General features: G+C 41.5%; 1 protein-coding gene across 1 annotated transcript; it reads right to left on the reverse strand.

Annotated features, from left to right (window-relative positions):
* Positions 1 to 11,707: 11,707 nt before the first annotated feature.
* LOC106603570 (olfactory receptor 7C1) lies at positions 11,708 to 12,871 on the reverse strand. Its single transcript, XM_045717655.2, has one exon. It carries the CDS (start codon positions 12,645 to 12,647, stop codon positions 11,709 to 11,711), a length of 939 nt encoding a protein of 312 aa, XP_045573611.1. The 5' UTR covers positions 12,648 to 12,871; the 3' UTR covers position 11,708.
* Between the last annotated feature and the right edge of the window lie 5,195 nt (positions 12,872 to 18,066).

Consider the following 18,066-nt stretch of genomic DNA (forward strand, 5'->3'; position numbering starts at 1 on the left):
TATATGTCGTATATTGTGTTCCCTACAGGTTATAGAAAAGAGCAGAAGCTCTGAACTATCCTTTCAGACCTCAGTCCTACCTACAGGTTAAAGCAAATTTGCTCTTTTAGTATACCCCAGTAGGTTTCCTGAAGGAAAAAGCCTCCACTTCTATGTCAAAGAAAATAAAACAAAAACACTATAGTAAATACTACAGTAATGTCCGCAAAAACACTACAGTAAATACTACAGTATACTACAGTTTGCACAAACACTACAGTAAATACTACAGTATACTAAAATCTCCAAAAACACTACATTAATTACTATATCAAATCAAATCACATTTTATTGGTCACATACACATGGTTAGCAGATGTAAATGTGAGTGTAGCGAAATGCTTGTGCTTCTAGTTCCGACAGTGCAGTAATATCTAACAAGTAATCTAACAATTCCACAACAACTACCTAATACACACAAATCTAAAGGAATGGAATAAGAATATGTACATACAAATAAATGGATGTACGATGACCGAGCGGCATAGGCAAGATGCAGTAGATGATATAAAATACAGTATATACATATGAGATGAGTAATGCAAGATATGTAAACATTATTAAAGTGGCATTATTTAAAGGGACTAGGGATCCATTTATTAAAGTGGCCAATGATTCGAGTCTGTATGTAGGCAGCAGCCTCTCTGTGTTAGTGGTGGCTGTTTAACAGTCTGATGGCCTTGAGATAAGAAGCTGTTTTTCAGTCTCTCGGTCCCAGCTTTGATGCACCTGTACTGACCTCACCTTCTGGATGGTAGCGGGGTGAACAGTGGCTTGGGTGGTTGTTGTCCTTGATGATCTTTTTGGCCTTCCTGTGACATCGGGTGCTGTAGGTGTCCTGGAGGGCAGGTAGTTTGCCCCCGGTGATGCGTTGTGCAGACCGTACTACCCTCTGGAGAGCCTTGCGGTTGAGGCCGGTGCAGTAGCCGTACCAGGCGGTGATACAGCCCCACAGGATGCTCTCTATTGTGCATTTGTAAAAGTTTGTGAGGGTTTTAGGTGACAAGCCAAATTTCTTCAGCCTCCTGAGGTTGAAGAGGCGCTGTTGCATCTTCTTCACCACACTGTCTGTGTTGGTGGACCATTTCAGTTTGTCCGTGGATAGGGGACTGCTCCCTCTGCTCTTTCTTGAAGTCCACGATCATTTATTTTGTTTTGTTAACATTGATTAAGAGATTGTTTTCCTGATACCACACTCCGAGTGCCCTCACCTCCTCCCTGTAGGCTGCCTCGTCATTGTTGGTAATCAAGCCCACTACTGTTGTGTCGTCTGTAAACTTGATGATTGAATTGGAGGCGTGCATGGCCACGCAGTCATGGGTGAACAGGGAGTACAGGAGGGGGCTGAGCACGCAGCCTTGTGGGGACCCAGTGTTGAAGATCAACGAAGTGGAGATGTTGTTTCCTACCTTCACCACCTGGTGAAGGTAGAAAGTCCAGGACCCAGTTGCACAGGGCGGGGTTGAGACCCAGGGGCTCAAGCTTAATGATGAGCTTGGAGGGTACCATCTAATAGTATATATTACAGTTGAATTTTACTATGGTATTTATTCTATAGTTAAGTGTAAATACTAGAGTATACTACAGTCAATACCACAGTACATACTGTAGTCAAAAAAACACTACAGTGAATACCACAGTAAAGTCTACAACAGCAATACAGTGAATACTGTAGTATTTTGTTTGTGTGGGATGTGGGTATGTGAGTGTCTAAACATAACATCCTGTATTGGTTGTTAGACAGCTACGCACATTGTTTATCTGGCTTACAGTAAAGACTGAGCACAACCATTAGATGGTTAATTCTGTGTGATATGTGTTCCCTTAGTAAGAGATAATAGACCTTGTAATTAATAGCACTGGTCTGATATTGGCCTCTAGTGGTTTCATTGAATATCCCCAGGACTCTAGGCTACAATGGCATCATATCTCCAGCAGGTGGGGATACAGTGCTTTGCCGTATCAGAGAGAACAGTCTCTGACTAGGGTGGCTGGAGTCTTTAGCAATTTTTAGGGCCTTCCTCTGACACCGCCTGGTATAGAGGTCCTGGATGGCAGGAAGCTTGGCCCCAGTGATGTACTGGGCCGTACGCACTACCCTCTGTTTCCATACAAGGCGGTGATGCAACCGGTCAGGATGCTCTCGATGGTGCAGCTGTAGAACTTTCTGAGGATCTGAGGACCCACAACAAATCTTTTCCATCTCCTGAAGGGGAGCACACAACAGAAAATCACAGAGAGAACCTGTACTAAACAAACAACAGCAAGACGAAACCAATTTGTCAGCAGTCTTCAAACATGTAATTTCAGGTTTTGAGAAACAAAGAGGATACTCTTGGTCTGAATCACATGCCTACTGCTCTAATTATACCCAAATCAGACTGTATGGTCATCTATTTAGTTCTTGAGTTACTTTCCATCCCCCCAGTCGTAGAAAAAGTACCCACTATTGTCATACTTGAGTAAAAGTAAAGATACATTAAAGGTAGACTCATAAATATAATGTAGATGCAGAAAGTAAACAGCATAGTGGGTCAATTTCTGCAATTTAGAGCGCTGAAGTGCAAGGCTCAACTTCTCTGCTGTTTTGGTGCCCTGGCTACCATGCTGTACAGAGTGTGAAGTGAACCCGTTCACATGCGCAGTTTATTGTGTGAGAGCGAAGTGTTGCATCTCGCTTAACTCAATATCTCAAGTGCTGCTCGTGGCAACATCATTTCGTTGAGTCTACTTTTAATACAGTATAAAGGTGAAAGTCACTCAGTAAAATAATACATGAGTAAAAGTATAAAATATTTGGTTTTAAATATACGTAAGTATCAAAAGTAAATGCTATAAATACTTTCAAATTCTTTATATTAAGAAAACCAGATGGCACAATTTTCTTGTTTTTCAAATTTACAGATAGCCAGGGGCACACCTCCAACCACTCCAACCACGTGTTCTCCTGAATTGGAAAATGTTCCTGTCCCGCTAAGCATTCAAAATTTAGCCACTACATTTGGGTGTCAGGGAAAATGTAAAAAAGTTAATACTGGGTGTAAATAGTTAATATTTTCTTTAGGAATGTAGTGGAGTAAAAGTTGTCAAAAATATTAATATTAAAGTACAGATACCCCCAAAAATACACCACTGGACCCCCTTTAGTATAACATCTTTCAAAAATTCCTTCTGCAAAATCCATCAGCATATTGTGTCGGGTAAAAGGTGACGTTCTAATTCCAGTATGGTCTGCAGATTCCATAGCAAAGAGAAGAGGCTGCCACACACTGCTGACAAACATGTGTAGATTCATATTTGCTACCAGAACAAAGACATTGCATGTGATACTGACTGCATTTCCTATTCACCACTACAACCTCCACTCTAACCCTATAGTGGAACCAGCGCTACTCATCAGCTTGTTTATTCTATTAGCATCACATTTGTTGATGTTTCCAGCCCAAGGCAGCATAGAAAATTGAGAGAGTGAAGCAGTGGAAGAAGAGGGAAAAAAGGAAGAACGTTATAAGATAACCATACAGTAGATTTACCTGTGTAGGGCATAGTGGGGTATGCCATTTTTTACATTCAGCATCACTAGGTCAAGGGAAATATAGTATTCTTTCTGACAAAGATATCTACATATATTTTAGGATTTTGTGTATTTCTGGAAATAATCAGAATTCATGTAAACATAACAGTTTTGAAAACATAGCTTGTCCAAAAAAAGTGATCTCTTGACTCAACTTATCCAGGGTATGGGGTCAGTTGAGCATAGGGACAGGGAAAGTTGAGCCCCCTTGGGGTAAGTGGGTGCTAGTGTCCTGTGACAGTGGGTTTTATTCATGGAATGAGGGTGTGGTATATTGTATATCTTAAATGTATGCCTACATTCAGATATAGATCTATGTTCAATATCACTTACCCTTCCATTTCTTGACCAGTTGTCTGGGACAGGGATGTTGTTTCGATGTGCCAATTCGTTGGAAAGTTCTCTGCATTTGAGGCTACTAAGCCAATAAAACAGCTCCACGAGATTCTTGATATGTTTAGCAAGCTCAGACTCGATGTCATCACATAAGACCGTATGTGCCTCTGCTACTCTATCACAGCCTCTCTTTCACACAGGTATATGTTAATTTAGTTTTTTGTCAAAGTAACTCTTCAGTGTCATTCAGTCTATTTTTCATCCCTTGCTGCTGTTCTTCCCTTTAATCACTTCCTTGGATGCTCTCTCAAGAACATCAAGGGGGGCTAGACCCCTGCTTGTTTTCCGTTTGTATATACGGGCATAGTCTGCTCTATAACAATAAAAATGCACTATCTAGAGTTCCTATGCATGACATAGTACACAAATACTTTGCATATTATGCATAAAACTGACAAAATGTAATCATCATCTGTATGGGGCATGGTGGCCATGGGCTCAACTTACCTCAAAGCAAACATTTTGACTATATTAGCCCACACAGCTACAAGGATGCACTTTCATGCTAGGTTTAGGACCTCATATTGTAGCTTATAGAAACCCCAACTGATGTGGCAAACTATCTTAAAACGATCTACTTTGGTTTAGATACAAGCATCATGCAACCTATAACATAATAAATTAATTAGACTTTATGAAAATCTGTTTTTGGACCTAATTTTCCATGTGGTTTCTTCCTTCATAGACTCCATGAAATTATGACCTCTTGCTAAATATTTGGTCACATGATTCATGTTGTGTATGGTTTCCTAGAAACAAGTCGTGGCTGAACTAAATACATGAACATGGAATTCGATAATGAAAACCAGGTGTGTAGAAAATAAAGACAAAACCAATGGAACATGAAAGATGGATCAGTGATGGCTAGAAGACCGGTGACGTAGACCGCCGAACGCCGCCCGAACAAGGAGAGGGACCGACCTCGGCGGAAGTCGTGACAACTGTAAAATGTTGTTGACCTCTAAAACATAATTTTGGAATGATGAAATTATTCAAATGTTGTTTTATCATTTTAGGAACTCTAGAAAATGTTTATCTACCAGGTTGTTGAGTTGCCCATTAAATTAATGTTATTTGGACAATGGAGAAATATTGTTATGGAATTTTTTGGTCTGTGTAAATCGAATAATATTTTCATATTCATATCAGTATTTACTGTCTGCCTGTTATCTTCAATACGTTTCACAATATTATTCAGTACATTTAATTTTACAGGTATTATGGGCACCATTATTAACAGTTAATGCATTCATTTACATACATACCAGTCAAAAGTTTGGACAAAAGTTTGGCTTGATTCACGCAGTCGCCCCTGAACAGTTAATGATGAGATGTGTCTGTTACTGGGACTGCAATCTGAAGTGCAGTTAATTGCAGATTTCTGAGGCTGGTAACTCTAATGCACTTATCCTCTGCAGCAGAGGTAACTATGGGTCTTCCTTTCCTGTGGTGGTCCTCATGAGTGCCAGTTTCATCATAGCACTTGATGGTTTTTGCGACTGCACTTGAAGAAACTTTCAAAGTTCTTGACTGACCTTCATGTCTTAAAGAAATGATGGACTGTCGTTTCTCTTTGCTTATTCTTGCCATATTATGGACTTGGTCTTTTACCAAATAGAGCTATCTCTGTATACCACCCATAACTTGTCACAACACAACTGATTGGTTCAAATGCATTACGAAAGGAAAGAAATTCCACAATTGACTTTTACCAAGGCACACCTGTTAATTGAAATGCATTCCAGGTGACTACCTCATGATGCTGGTTGAGAGAATGCCAAGAGTGTGCAAAGCTGTCATCAAGGCAAAGGCAGGCTACTTTGAAGAATCTAATTTAACTGTTAAGATAGTATTTACTAAATAAAATGAAGTAAACAATAAATAAATAAAAATGAAAAGGGAAGAAAATATAAAAATAACTAATAATTAAAGAGCAACAATAAAATAACAGTAACTAGGCTATATACAGGGGGTATCAGTACAGTACCAGTGTGCGGGTGTACAGGTTAGTAGAGGCAATTGAAGAAATATGAACATGTAGGTAGAGGTAAAGTGACTGTGCATAGATAATAAACAGAGAGGAGCAGCAGCATAAAAATGGGGGGGAGGGGTCAATGCAAATAGTCCAGGTAGCCATTTGGTTAGCTGTTCCGGAGTCTTATGGCTTGGAGGTTGAAGCTGTTAAGAAGCCTTTTGGACCTAGACTTGGCGGTCTGGTACCGCTTGCCGTACAGTAGCAGAGAGAACAGTCTATCACTAGGGTGGCTGGAGTCTTTGACAATTTTTAGGGCTTTCCTCTGACACCGCCTGTTATAGAGGTCTTGGATGGCAGGAAGCTTGGCCCCTGTGATGTACTGGGCCATACGCACTACCCTTGCAGTTGGTGCCTTGCAGTTGGAGGCTGAGCAGTTACCATACCAGGCAGTGATGCAACCAGTCAGGATGCTCTCGATGGTGCAGCTGCAGAACAGAACTTTTTGAGGATCTGAGGACCCATGCCAAATCTTTTCAGTCTCCTGAAGGGGAATAGGTTTTGTTGTGCCCTCTTTACGACTGTCTTGGTGTGTTTGGACCATGACAGTTCGTTGGTGATGTGGACACCAAGGAACTTGAAGCTATCAACCTGCTCCACTACAGCCCCGTCGATGAGAATGGGGGCATGCTCAGCCCTCCTTTTCCTGTAGTCCACGATTATCTCCTTTTGTCTTGATGACGTTGAGGGAGAGGTTGTTATCCTGGCACCACACGGCCAGGTCTCTGACCTCCTCCCTATAGGCTGTCTCATCGTTGTCAGTGATCAGGCCTATCACTGTCTTGTCGTCGGTAAACTTAATGATGGTGTTGGATTCGTGCTTGGCCATGCAGTCATGAGTAAACAGGACATACAGGAGGGGACTGAGCACGCACCCCTGAGGGGCCCCCGTGTTGAGGATCAATGTGGAAGATGTGTTGTTACCTACCCTTACCACCTGGGGGTGGCCCATCAGGAAGTCCAGGATCCAGTTGCAGAGAGAGGTGTTCAGTCCCAGGGTCCTTAGCTTAGTGATGAGCTTGGAGGGCACTATGGTGTTGAACACTGACCTGTAATCAATGAATAGCATTCTCACATAGGTGTTCATTTTGTCCAGGTGGGAAAAGGCAGTGTGGAGTGCAATAGAGATTACATCATCTGTGGATCCTTTGGGGCGGTATGCAAATTGGAGTGGGTCTAGGGTTTCTAGGATAATGGTGTTGATGTATGCCATGACCAGCCTTTCAAAGCACTTCATGACTACAGACGTTAGTGCTATGGGTCGGGAGTCATTTAGGCAGGTTACCTTGGTGTTCTTTGGTCTGCTTGGAACATGTTGGTATTACAGACTCGGTCAGGGACAGGTTGAAAATGTCAGTGAAGACACTTACCAGTTGTTCAGCGCATGCTCGGAGTACACGTCCTGGTAATCCGTCTGGCCCTGCGGCCTTGTGAATGTTGACCTGTTTAAAAACTCACATCGGCTACGGAGAGCATGATCACACTGTCGTCCGGAACAGCTGGTCCTCTCATGCATGCTTCAGTGTTGCTTGCCTCGAAGCGCGCAGAGAAGTAATTTAATTTGTTTGGTAGGCTCGTGTCACCGGGCAGCTCACAGCTGTGCTTCCCTTTGTAGTCCATAATAGTTTGCAAACCCTGCCATATCCGACTAGCGTTGGAACCGTTATAGTAGGATTCAATCTTATTGTATTGTATTGACGCTTTGCCTGTTTGATGGTTTGTCGGAAGGCATAGCGGGATTTCTTATAAGCATCCGGGTTAGAGTCCTGCTCCTTGAAAGTGGCAGCTCTACACTTTAGCTTAGTGTGGAAGTTTCCTGTAATCCATGGCTTCTGGTTGGGGAATGTACGTGCGGTCACTGTGGGGATGACGTCATCAATACACTTATTGATGAAGCCAGTGACTGTACTCCTCAATGCCATCGGAAGAATTCCGGAACATTTTCCAGTCTGTGCTAGCAAAACAGTCCTGTAGCTTAGCATCTGCGTCATCTGACCACTTCCTTATTGAGTGATTCACTGGTACAATTTATTGTTTGCTTATGGCCTTATACAGCTAGTTGTGTGCGGTCTTAGTGCCAGCATCGGTTTGTGGTAGTAAATAGACAGCTATGAAAAATGTTGATGAAAACTCTCTTGGTAGATAGTGTGGTCTACAGCTTATCATGAGACACTCTACCTCAGCGAGCAAAATCTTGAGTCTTCATTAATATTAGATTTCGTGCACCAGTTAATAACAAATAGACACAGACCGCCACCCCTTGTCTTACCGGAGGCAGCTGTTCTATCATGCCGATGTACAGAAAACGCAGCCAGCTGTATGTTATCCATGTCATTGTTCAGCTACGACTTGGTGAAACATAAGATATTACACGTTTTAATGTCCCGTTGGTACAATAGTCTTGATCGGAGCTCAGCCAGTTTATTATCCAATGATTGCACGTTGGCTAATAGGATTGATGATAGAGGCGGGTTACCCACTCGCCGTCGGATTCTTACATGGCACCCCGACCTACGCCCCCTATATCAAAGCTTAAGTTATGGCCATTCTTCTGAAAAAGTGGTGAAAAAAAGAAGTAATTGCAAATGAGGACCAGAACTATTGCTATGAATAATCAAGGATTTGGGACTATAAGGTTCTGTCGTGTCTTTGGCTATGCCGGATTAAGTGATATGACATGCTATTCTATAAAATCCTTTCTCTGATTGACTAATCATGTAAATGTAATTAACTAGAAAGTCGGGACACCACGGAAGAGTGTTTATAGAGCCGTTATCTTCCGAATAAATTCTTAAAGATCTAGTAATATTTTACATCAATAGCAGTCATTATTAATCGTCACCTTATTTTCAGTCTCATATGAAAGTTGTAAATTCTTGGTTATCTTCACGAACCCTGGCTAACAAGTTGAATCAGCAATACAAAATTGGGTTTAATTATTTATTTACCAAATACCTAACTAATCACACAGAATTACATATACACAGAATACAAATTATGCCATACAGAAAACGTCCCTGGTGGACGTAACCTGTATGAGGCTTGTTACACAAAGAAAGGGGGTTGGGCTTGAATGGAAGAGCGGGAAGACTGAGGAACAAAAAGAAACAGCTATGCTATCGTAAATACAGTATCTTATGCATTCTAAATTACCAGCCATTTGGAAAAGGAAAATGCAATAAATATTTACTCTGAGCTGCGCTTCGGTAGGTTGGTCGTAGATGCTGGCCAACAGAGATCTTCTTGTCCTCGGAAGAATGTCACTGGTGGTAAATTGGATACGTTGTAGTATCTTCGTTGTGTGTTAGACTGGATACATCGTCCGTCCTTTCCTAGCCCACGTTTACAGCGGCCGCTGCTAACTCAACGGCTAGGAAGTATCACTTCTGTAGTGAATAAGAGTTCAAAGTTCATACCATTCACAACCAAAGCTCACGCTGAGGTTGGCTTAGTTCTGTACTTGACGGGTTAGTCCTTTTAACGCAGAACCTGCAGACCTCACATACCCGAACACACTGGTTACATTTTCGTCACTGGCTTATATAGTGGAGAGGGGAGAAGGGTGTGTTTCATCGTTTATAACCCCTGTCTCCTTACAGGGGCGTGCAACTGATTGAGCAGGGCTCTTTCCTTATGAAAACCCAATTCTCTCAATTGGAAGCTAAAATTACATTTAATCTCCTAACAAACAGTTTCAATATCAAACATTTAAATTGCACAACAATTCCATGTGAATCTGATAACTAGAATGTGTAGACTTTCCCAGGTACAGTTTATGTCGTCCTGTCATCAGTCATAATGTCTCAGATGACAACCGAACTGACATCCATACTCATTAAGTACCTGGTATATTTCCAACTGGTTCTATTACCGAAATATGGTTCCTTACCCCCACTTGTTTGATGTTCCCAGACTCTCTATGTTTAACAAAGGCTATTCGAGAGTCCTTCAGTAGGGTCAGAGAGAGAGGGGAAGGGAGAAAGGTATTTATGGGGGGTCATAAACCTTACCCACAGGCCAACGTCATGACTGTTCTATCTGGAAAATGTAGAGTTTTGAGATAATTAGTACTTTTCAAGTCCCAGATCTCTGAACTATTTTGTGATGTCTTCCTCTTTCATGACTCGATAAGTACATCACCTTACATTAAAGTATTAGAACCTTATAGAAGCAAGTTCAAAGATGTTTGCGCAGATAGAAAAAAAAATCTGACATATAGTATCTCACATGTGAAGGACCACCTAAAGAGCAATTCTATGTGAATGACTCATTTTTGACCAAAATGCCAGATAGAGCCTTATAGTCCCAAGGTCTCAAAATTATAGATTCTGCCTATTATTTACTTCTACCATCTACCAAATCAAAAGTGGTAATTTCAGATGATGTAGATTCAGTTATAAATTCAATAATATTTCATCAACCTCATGGCACGAGGCAGGACTGACCACTGTCCGCTCCTGTTTTCTGGATTCAGTTGCGTCAAATACTTTCTCAATATTTTCATTTACAGTGTGGCACTAGGAAGGACTACCACTGTCCACTCCTCTCTTCAGCATAATCGTCGAGCCACTTGCCATAGCTTTACACAATGATAATGTGTGTGATGTGTCAACATTCATCGAGTAGCCAGCTAGCTATCCCTTGCAAGATTTGGTCCTGAAATTATTATCAATGTGGCTTTCACATGTACACCCATATTTGACACGTGTTTACTTGAAAAGATTAGATGATGGGGGACTAAATGATTCACAGAATACCCCTGAATACTTCTGCATTGTTCAATAGTCAACAGCAGAGGGCAGCTCAACCTAAATACTGACAATGCTGGGATAGAATAAATAACTCATTCAGATTTTGGAAAAACCCTTTATTTTAATATAAAAAGATAAATGATATGCTATAATTCATATATTACATTCAATTATTGCTATACTGACATCGAATATACATACACTGTATATATATTTATGGATGGATGTGGGGTTGAGTAGAGGGAGATTAGGAGAGGATACATACTTTGTTGTGGACAATTAAAAAGTGCTGCTTTTTAATTCTATCATACTACATAGAATACACCCACACAAAAAAAATTATGCCATGGAAAGGTTGTCACTTGTTGGTAGTTCTACATTATTAAAGCCTGCTAGCCAGATATATGTCATGCCTATGAGCTTCCCTGCTGTCTAGGTCAGTCTCAGGATTTGGGCTTTGAGCTCTTACTTTCAGGATGCCAAACCAAGTAAAAATGCTGTAGCGTAGGATCGACTCCAATGGTTGTTCTATAGAAGAGAAGAGTTATGTTCTTGTTTACTCCATAGACCCTGAGTCGATACAGGAAGTTCAGGCGCTGTTGGATGCGTGAGCACATGTTCTCCACATGGTGCGCCAACACAGCCTGCTGTCAATTTGAAACCCAAGATACATGTATGAGCTCACCTACTTGGTGTCAAGGACACAAAGGGAACAGTTCCTCCTATTCACCCTTAGCCTCAGTAAACCCCACTAGTGCTTGACTACCACCAAGGTCGAGGATTGAGGATGAAAATGACAAATTATGAGTAATAATGTAAATGTTTCTCTCCTCTTGGCATACGATTGAATTTATACATACAGTACATACATATACGTATCTTTGTACGTATGTGAACAATAGAATGTGTGTTAAACTCATGGAGACACTTTCTTGCAATGGGAGATATTTACAACTAGTTTGCGAATGTCTTTGGACTGCAGCCCATAGATAATGGGGTTCAGTGCAGGAGGAACCACATAAAACATAATTGATGCAAGTTTCCTGTGGTCTGACCACTCTGGGTACCGATGAAAAAAGACAATGATGAAACCTGTCATCAGCATAATGAGGTATACAGCCAGGTGTGTGAAACAGGTGTGCAGGGCTTTGCTGTTTAGCGACTTGCTCTTACTCCTCACACACACCATGGTGATTCTAATGTATGTCAGAGCCACACTCCCCATGGAGGCGATGAAGAAGGTAGCGGTGAAAAATAGTCCATAAATGTTATTTATAAGCACACTCTCACAGGAGAGCTTGAATAATGAGGCATTGTCACACCAAGGGTTGATGATTTCTGACCTGCAGCGTGACAAGCGGAGGGTGAGGCCCAGGAGGACAGCCACAAAGACAAGGGACACCACCCAGGCAAACACACACAGCTTCACCAGCATTTTGCTGTTCATGATGGTGGCGTATCGCAGAGGGTTGCAGATTGCCACATACCTGTCAAAAGCCATGATCATCAGTATCGTATGAAAGTTTGAACCAAACCAGTGACCCAAGAATGCTTGGGTGAAACACTCATTGTAGGTAATATATCTGTCTGATCTAGGTGTTAAAATGTCAAACAGCACTCGGGGTATGATGGTGGTGATACTGAGAGCATCGTTGAAAGACATGTTGCAAAGGAGGATGTACATGGGCTGGTGCAGGCTTCTCTCCATGCAGATGAGCACTGTGAGGCCGATGTTGGCCACCATTGTGAAGATGTAGATGATAAGGAGGAGGATGAAGGCAGGGAAGGTGGACTGATAGATGACTTTAACCCCCTCTAGCTTGAGAAGGTCCATGCTGAATGTGTGGTTCTCCATCTGTGGGGCGGAGAGCCGAGACTGAATTACCAACTGAAATGTGCTCCGTTACACTATTGTTTCACCTCAATGATTCCGTCCATGCATACCTTCACTGAAACAGTTAGTTCAGCATTTGGGGTTTTGTGCTAGTTTCTGAAGTAATGCTAATTGGACCTGCAATTCTTTTGCTGATTCCAAGTCCTTCTCAATTGGAGCAGGAACAGTAGTGAACAGTAGCAATATTTAGCCTGTATTCCAGGCTATGGAGAGCCTAGAGAAAATACGACAATATGAATCAGTCAACCACACAGTCAACAACACACCAGATACAGCACCAATAAATCAAATATCCTTATTTGATCATATTGTAATACTATTTTAACATCTCTTACCATTGACAAAGAAAGAGACAGTTGGACTGTCTGTGTGTCCTGTTCACCCGGTCTGACACACAACCCCACAACTGAGGCCAGTCAAATAACACCACCACCTTTTATTAGGTTAGGGGTTGAATCTCTAACATTGGGGCACATCCTGTGCACTCTGTGAGGCAAACCGTTTCCAAGCAACAAGCTCTCAGTTTGTCTCATCTCTCAGGTACTGTAACTCATCTGTTGTCTGTTTACAGTACCTCCCATTACAGACAGTCCAATGTGGGTTTTATGGTGTTGACTGAATCTATAACCAACAGAAAGGCTATGACATTATTTAGGGCAGGTCGAATGACAATCAATTAGTTGTTATCTTGCTAAGAAAAGGCCAGTCAAGGATGAAGCTATTGTAATGTATGGGTGGTGGTACCATACGTAAAAATGTATGCACACTTGACTGTAAGTCGCTTTGGATAAAAGTTTTATAAGTAACATTAAAGTAATGAAATGTAATGGGGGTTTTAAGGTAAGTGGGACGTTATTCAGCTAAAATTGTGTAAAAACATAATGGGGATGTATTCCAATCAGTTTTCGTATGCTTTAAGGAGCTACAAATGTGCATGCTGAGAATGTTATGGTAATATGTATTATGTATTTCTTACATTGTTAGCCAAGAAAATGTTGTGTTATTACATACAGCCGGGAATAACTATTGGGTATAAGAACAGCGGTATCTCACCAGTATTATCAGCATTACGATAAGGAATACGACTTCCCCGAAGCGAATCCTTTGTTCGCACCACCCAGGGCTATTGAACTTATTCCAGAGGCCGACCAAAAACAACGCCGGCGGAGATGAGGTCGTCGGAGCAGTCTTCTAGTCAGATTTAATAGGCGCGCACACCACCCACCACTTCCGAGTATATCTTCTTCGGGATAGGGGGCAGTATTCGGAAGTATGGATGATTGAGGTGCCCAAAGTAAACTGCCTGTTACTCAGGCCCAGAAGCTAGGATATACATATAATTGGTAGTATTGGATAGAAAACACTCTAAGTTTCCTAAACTGTTAACCTCTATGGGCTAGGTGGGACGCTAGCGTCCCCCCCGTGGTGCACTCCATCAACAGCAGGTGCATTTCAAGAGCGGCAAATTTGAAACCAAATAAATGTCAAAATTCAAATTTTTAAAACATACAACTATCTTACACCCTTTGAAAGATAAACATCTCCTTAATCTAACCACGTTGTCCGATTTCAAAAAGGTTTTACGGCGAAAGCATAAAGTTAGATTATGTTAGGAGAGTACATTGACAATAGCTGTGTGTAATGTTTTGTCAATTCAAAGACAGGGTCACCAAAACCATAAAACCAGCTAAAATGATGCACTAACCTTTTACAATCTCCATCAGATGACACTCCTAGGACATTATGTTAGACAATGCATGCATTTTTAGTTCTATCAAGTTCATATTTATATCCAAAAACAGCGTTTTACTATGGCATTGATGTTGAGGAAATCGTTTCCCTCCAATAACCGGCAGTCAAGTCAGCACCACAAATTAAATAATTAAAATTAGAAAACATTGGTAAAATATTATATTGTCATTTAAAGAATTATAGATTTACATCTCTTGAACGCAATCAACTTGCCAGATTTAAAAATAACCTTACTGGGAAATCACACTTTGCAATAATCTGAGCACTGCGCCCAGAAAAATACGCGTTGCGATACAGACTAGCCGCCATGTTGGGGAGATCTAAAATCGAAAATACTATGTAAATAATCCATTACCTTTGATTCTCTTCATCAGATGTCACTTCCAGGTATCACAGGTCCATAACGAATGTAGTTTTGTTCAAAAAAGCTCATCATTTATGTCCAAAAATCTCCGTCTTGTTAGCACATGATCTAAGCCCGCCGGATTTCACTTCATGAACGAGGGGAAAAAATATATTTACGTTCGTTCAAACATGTCAAACGTTGTATAGCATAAATCATTAGGGCCTTTTTTAACCAGAACATGAATAATATTCAAGGTGGACGAATGCATTCTCTTTTATAACGTATTGGAACGAGGGTACCCAACATGAACTCGCGCGCCAGAGTCTAATCGGCCATCACCGTTCCATGGCTCTTGTTCGGTCAGATCTCACAGTAAAAGACTCAAAACACTTTGTAAAGGCTGGTGACATCTAGTGGAAGCAATAGGAAGTGCCAAAACATTAATCAACCCCTGTGTGTTTCAATGGCATAGGCTTAAAGGTAATTCAACACATCAGGTATCCACTTCCTGTCAGAAAATTTCTCAGGGTTTTGCCTGCCAAATGAGTTCTGTTATACTCACAGACACCATTCAAACAGTTTTAGAAACTTTAGGGTGTTTTCTATCCATATATAATAAGTATATGCATATTCTAGTTACTGGGTAGGATTAGTAACCAGATTAAATCGGGTACGTTTTTTTATCCAGCCGTGAAAATACTGCCCCCTAGCCCCAACAGGTTAAAATAATGTCTGTGAGTATAACAGAACTGATATGGCAGGCGAAAACCCGAGGAGAATCCATCCGGAAATGATTTATGTTGCGCTCAGCACTCATTGAAAGGGCTGTCTATGGGAAAATCAATGGAATACCTCCCAGATTGCAGTTCCTATGGCTTCCAGTAGATGTCAACAGTCTTTAGAAATAGTTTCAGGCTTGTTTTTTGAAAAATGAGCTAGAATTTGTAGTTTTTCTAAGTGGCTCCCATTTTGGCTGTAGTATTGTGGTGTGCATGGATGAGGGCGCGCACTTCGTTATTTATCTCCTGTAATGAACATACTATTCTCCGTCTTAAATTTTTTCATTTATTTACATATTATGGTACCTGAGGATTGATTAGAAATGTTGTTTGACTTGTTTGGATGAAGTTTATTGGTAACTTTTGGGATTCATTTGTATGCATTTTGAACGAGGGAAACCGATGGATTACTGAATCAAGTGCGCCAACTAAACTGACTTTTCTGGGATATAAAGAAGGACTTTAACGAACAGAATGACAATTTGTTATGTAGCTGGGACCCTTGGGATTGCAAACAGAGGAAGATCTTCAAAGGTAAGTGATTTATTCTATCGCTATTTCTGACTTTCGTGACGCCTTTGCATGTTTGGAAAATGTTTGTAATACTTTTGTATGCGGGGCGCTGTCCTCAGATAATCGCATGATATGCTTTCGCCATAAATACTTTTTGAAATCTGACAAAGCGGCTGGATTAACAAGAAGTTATGATTTTAAACGATGTAAGACACTTGTATTTTCATGAATTGTATTTTGAATTTCGCGCTCTGCAATTTCACCGGATGTTGACGAGGTGGGACGCTAGCGTCCCACTGATCCGCAAGAAGATATTACTCGCTAATGTTCAGTCCCTGGATAACAAGGTTGATGAGATCATGGCAAGGGTTTCTTTCCAGAGAGACATCAGGGATTGTAACATACTCTGTTTCACGGAAACATGGCTCTCCCGGGATATACTGTCGGAGTTGGTCCAGCCATCTGGATTCTCAGTCCATCGCGCCAACAGGATTAAACATCTCTCCTTGAAGAAGAAGAAGGGGGTCTATGTTTCATGATTAACAACTCATGGTGTAATTGTAATAGCATACAGGAACTCAAGTCCTTTTGTTCACCCGAACTTGAATACCTCACAATCAAATGCCGACCGTATTATCTCCCAAGAGAATTCTCATCGGTTATTGTCGCAATGTATATCCCCCCTCAAGCTGATACCACGACAGCCCTCAAGGAACTTTACTGGACTTTATGCAAACTGGAAACTATATATCCTGAGGCTGCATTTAATGTAGAATGGGATTTTAACAAAGCAAATTTGAGGAAAAGGCTTCCTAAATTCTATCAGCATATCGATTGTAGCACTCGCGCTGGAAAAACACTCGACCATTGCTACTCCAACTTCCAGGATGCATACAAGGCCCTCCCCCGCCCTCCTTTCGGCAAATCTGACCACGACTCCTTTTTGCTCCTCCCTTCCTACAGGCAGAAACTTTAACAGGAAGTAAGGACTATTCAACGCTGGTCTGACCAATCGGAATCGATGCTTCAATTTTGTTTTGATCACGTGGACTGGGATATGTTCCGGGTAGCTTCGGAGAGTAATATTGACTATACACCGAGACGGTTACTGAGTTTATCAAAAAGTGCATAGGATATGTTCTACCTACTGTGACTATTAAAACCTATCTTAACCAGAAACCGTGGATAGATGGCAGCATTCGCACTAAACTGAAAGCGTGAACCATTTAACCATGGCAAGGGGACTGGGAATATGGCAGAATACAAACAGAGTGGTCATTCCCTCCATAAGAAAATCAAACAGGCAAAACGTCAGTGGAATCGCAATTCAACGGCTCAGACATGAGACGTATGTGGCAGGGTCTACAGACAATCACAGACTACAAAAGGAAAACCAGCTACGTCGCTGACACAGACACCTTGCTCCCATACAGCTAAACACGTTCTTTGCCCACTTTGAGGATAACACAGTGCCACCGACACAGCCAGCTACAAATGACTGTGGGCTCCCCTTCTCCGTGGCCGACGTGAGTAAGACATTTAAACGTGTTAACCCTCTCAAGGCTGCCGGCCCAGACGACATCCCTAGCCACATCCTCAGAGCATGCGCAGACCAGCTGTTTGGTGTGTTTACGGACATATTTCATCTCTTCCTATCCCAGTCTGCTGTCCCCACATGCTTCAAGATGGCCACCATTGTCCCTGTTCCCAAGAATGCAAAGGTAACTGAACTAATTGATTATCGCCCCGTAGCACTCACTTCTGTCATCATGAAGTGCTTTGAGAGACTAGTCAAGGATCATATCACCTCCACTTTACCTGTCACCCTAGACCCACTCCAATTTGCTTACCGACCTAATAGGTCCACAGACGATGCAATCACTGTCACACTGCACACTGCCCTATCCCGTCTAGACAAGAGGAATACCTATGTAAGAATGCTGTTAATTTGACTATAGCTCAGCAATCAACACCACATTACCCTGCAAGC

This window comes from Salmo salar, chromosome 04 (assembly GCF_965601325.2).
Source record: "Salmo salar chromosome 04, fSalSal1, whole genome shotgun sequence".
NCBI lineage: Eukaryota > Metazoa > Chordata > Actinopteri > Salmoniformes > Salmonidae > Salmo > Salmo salar.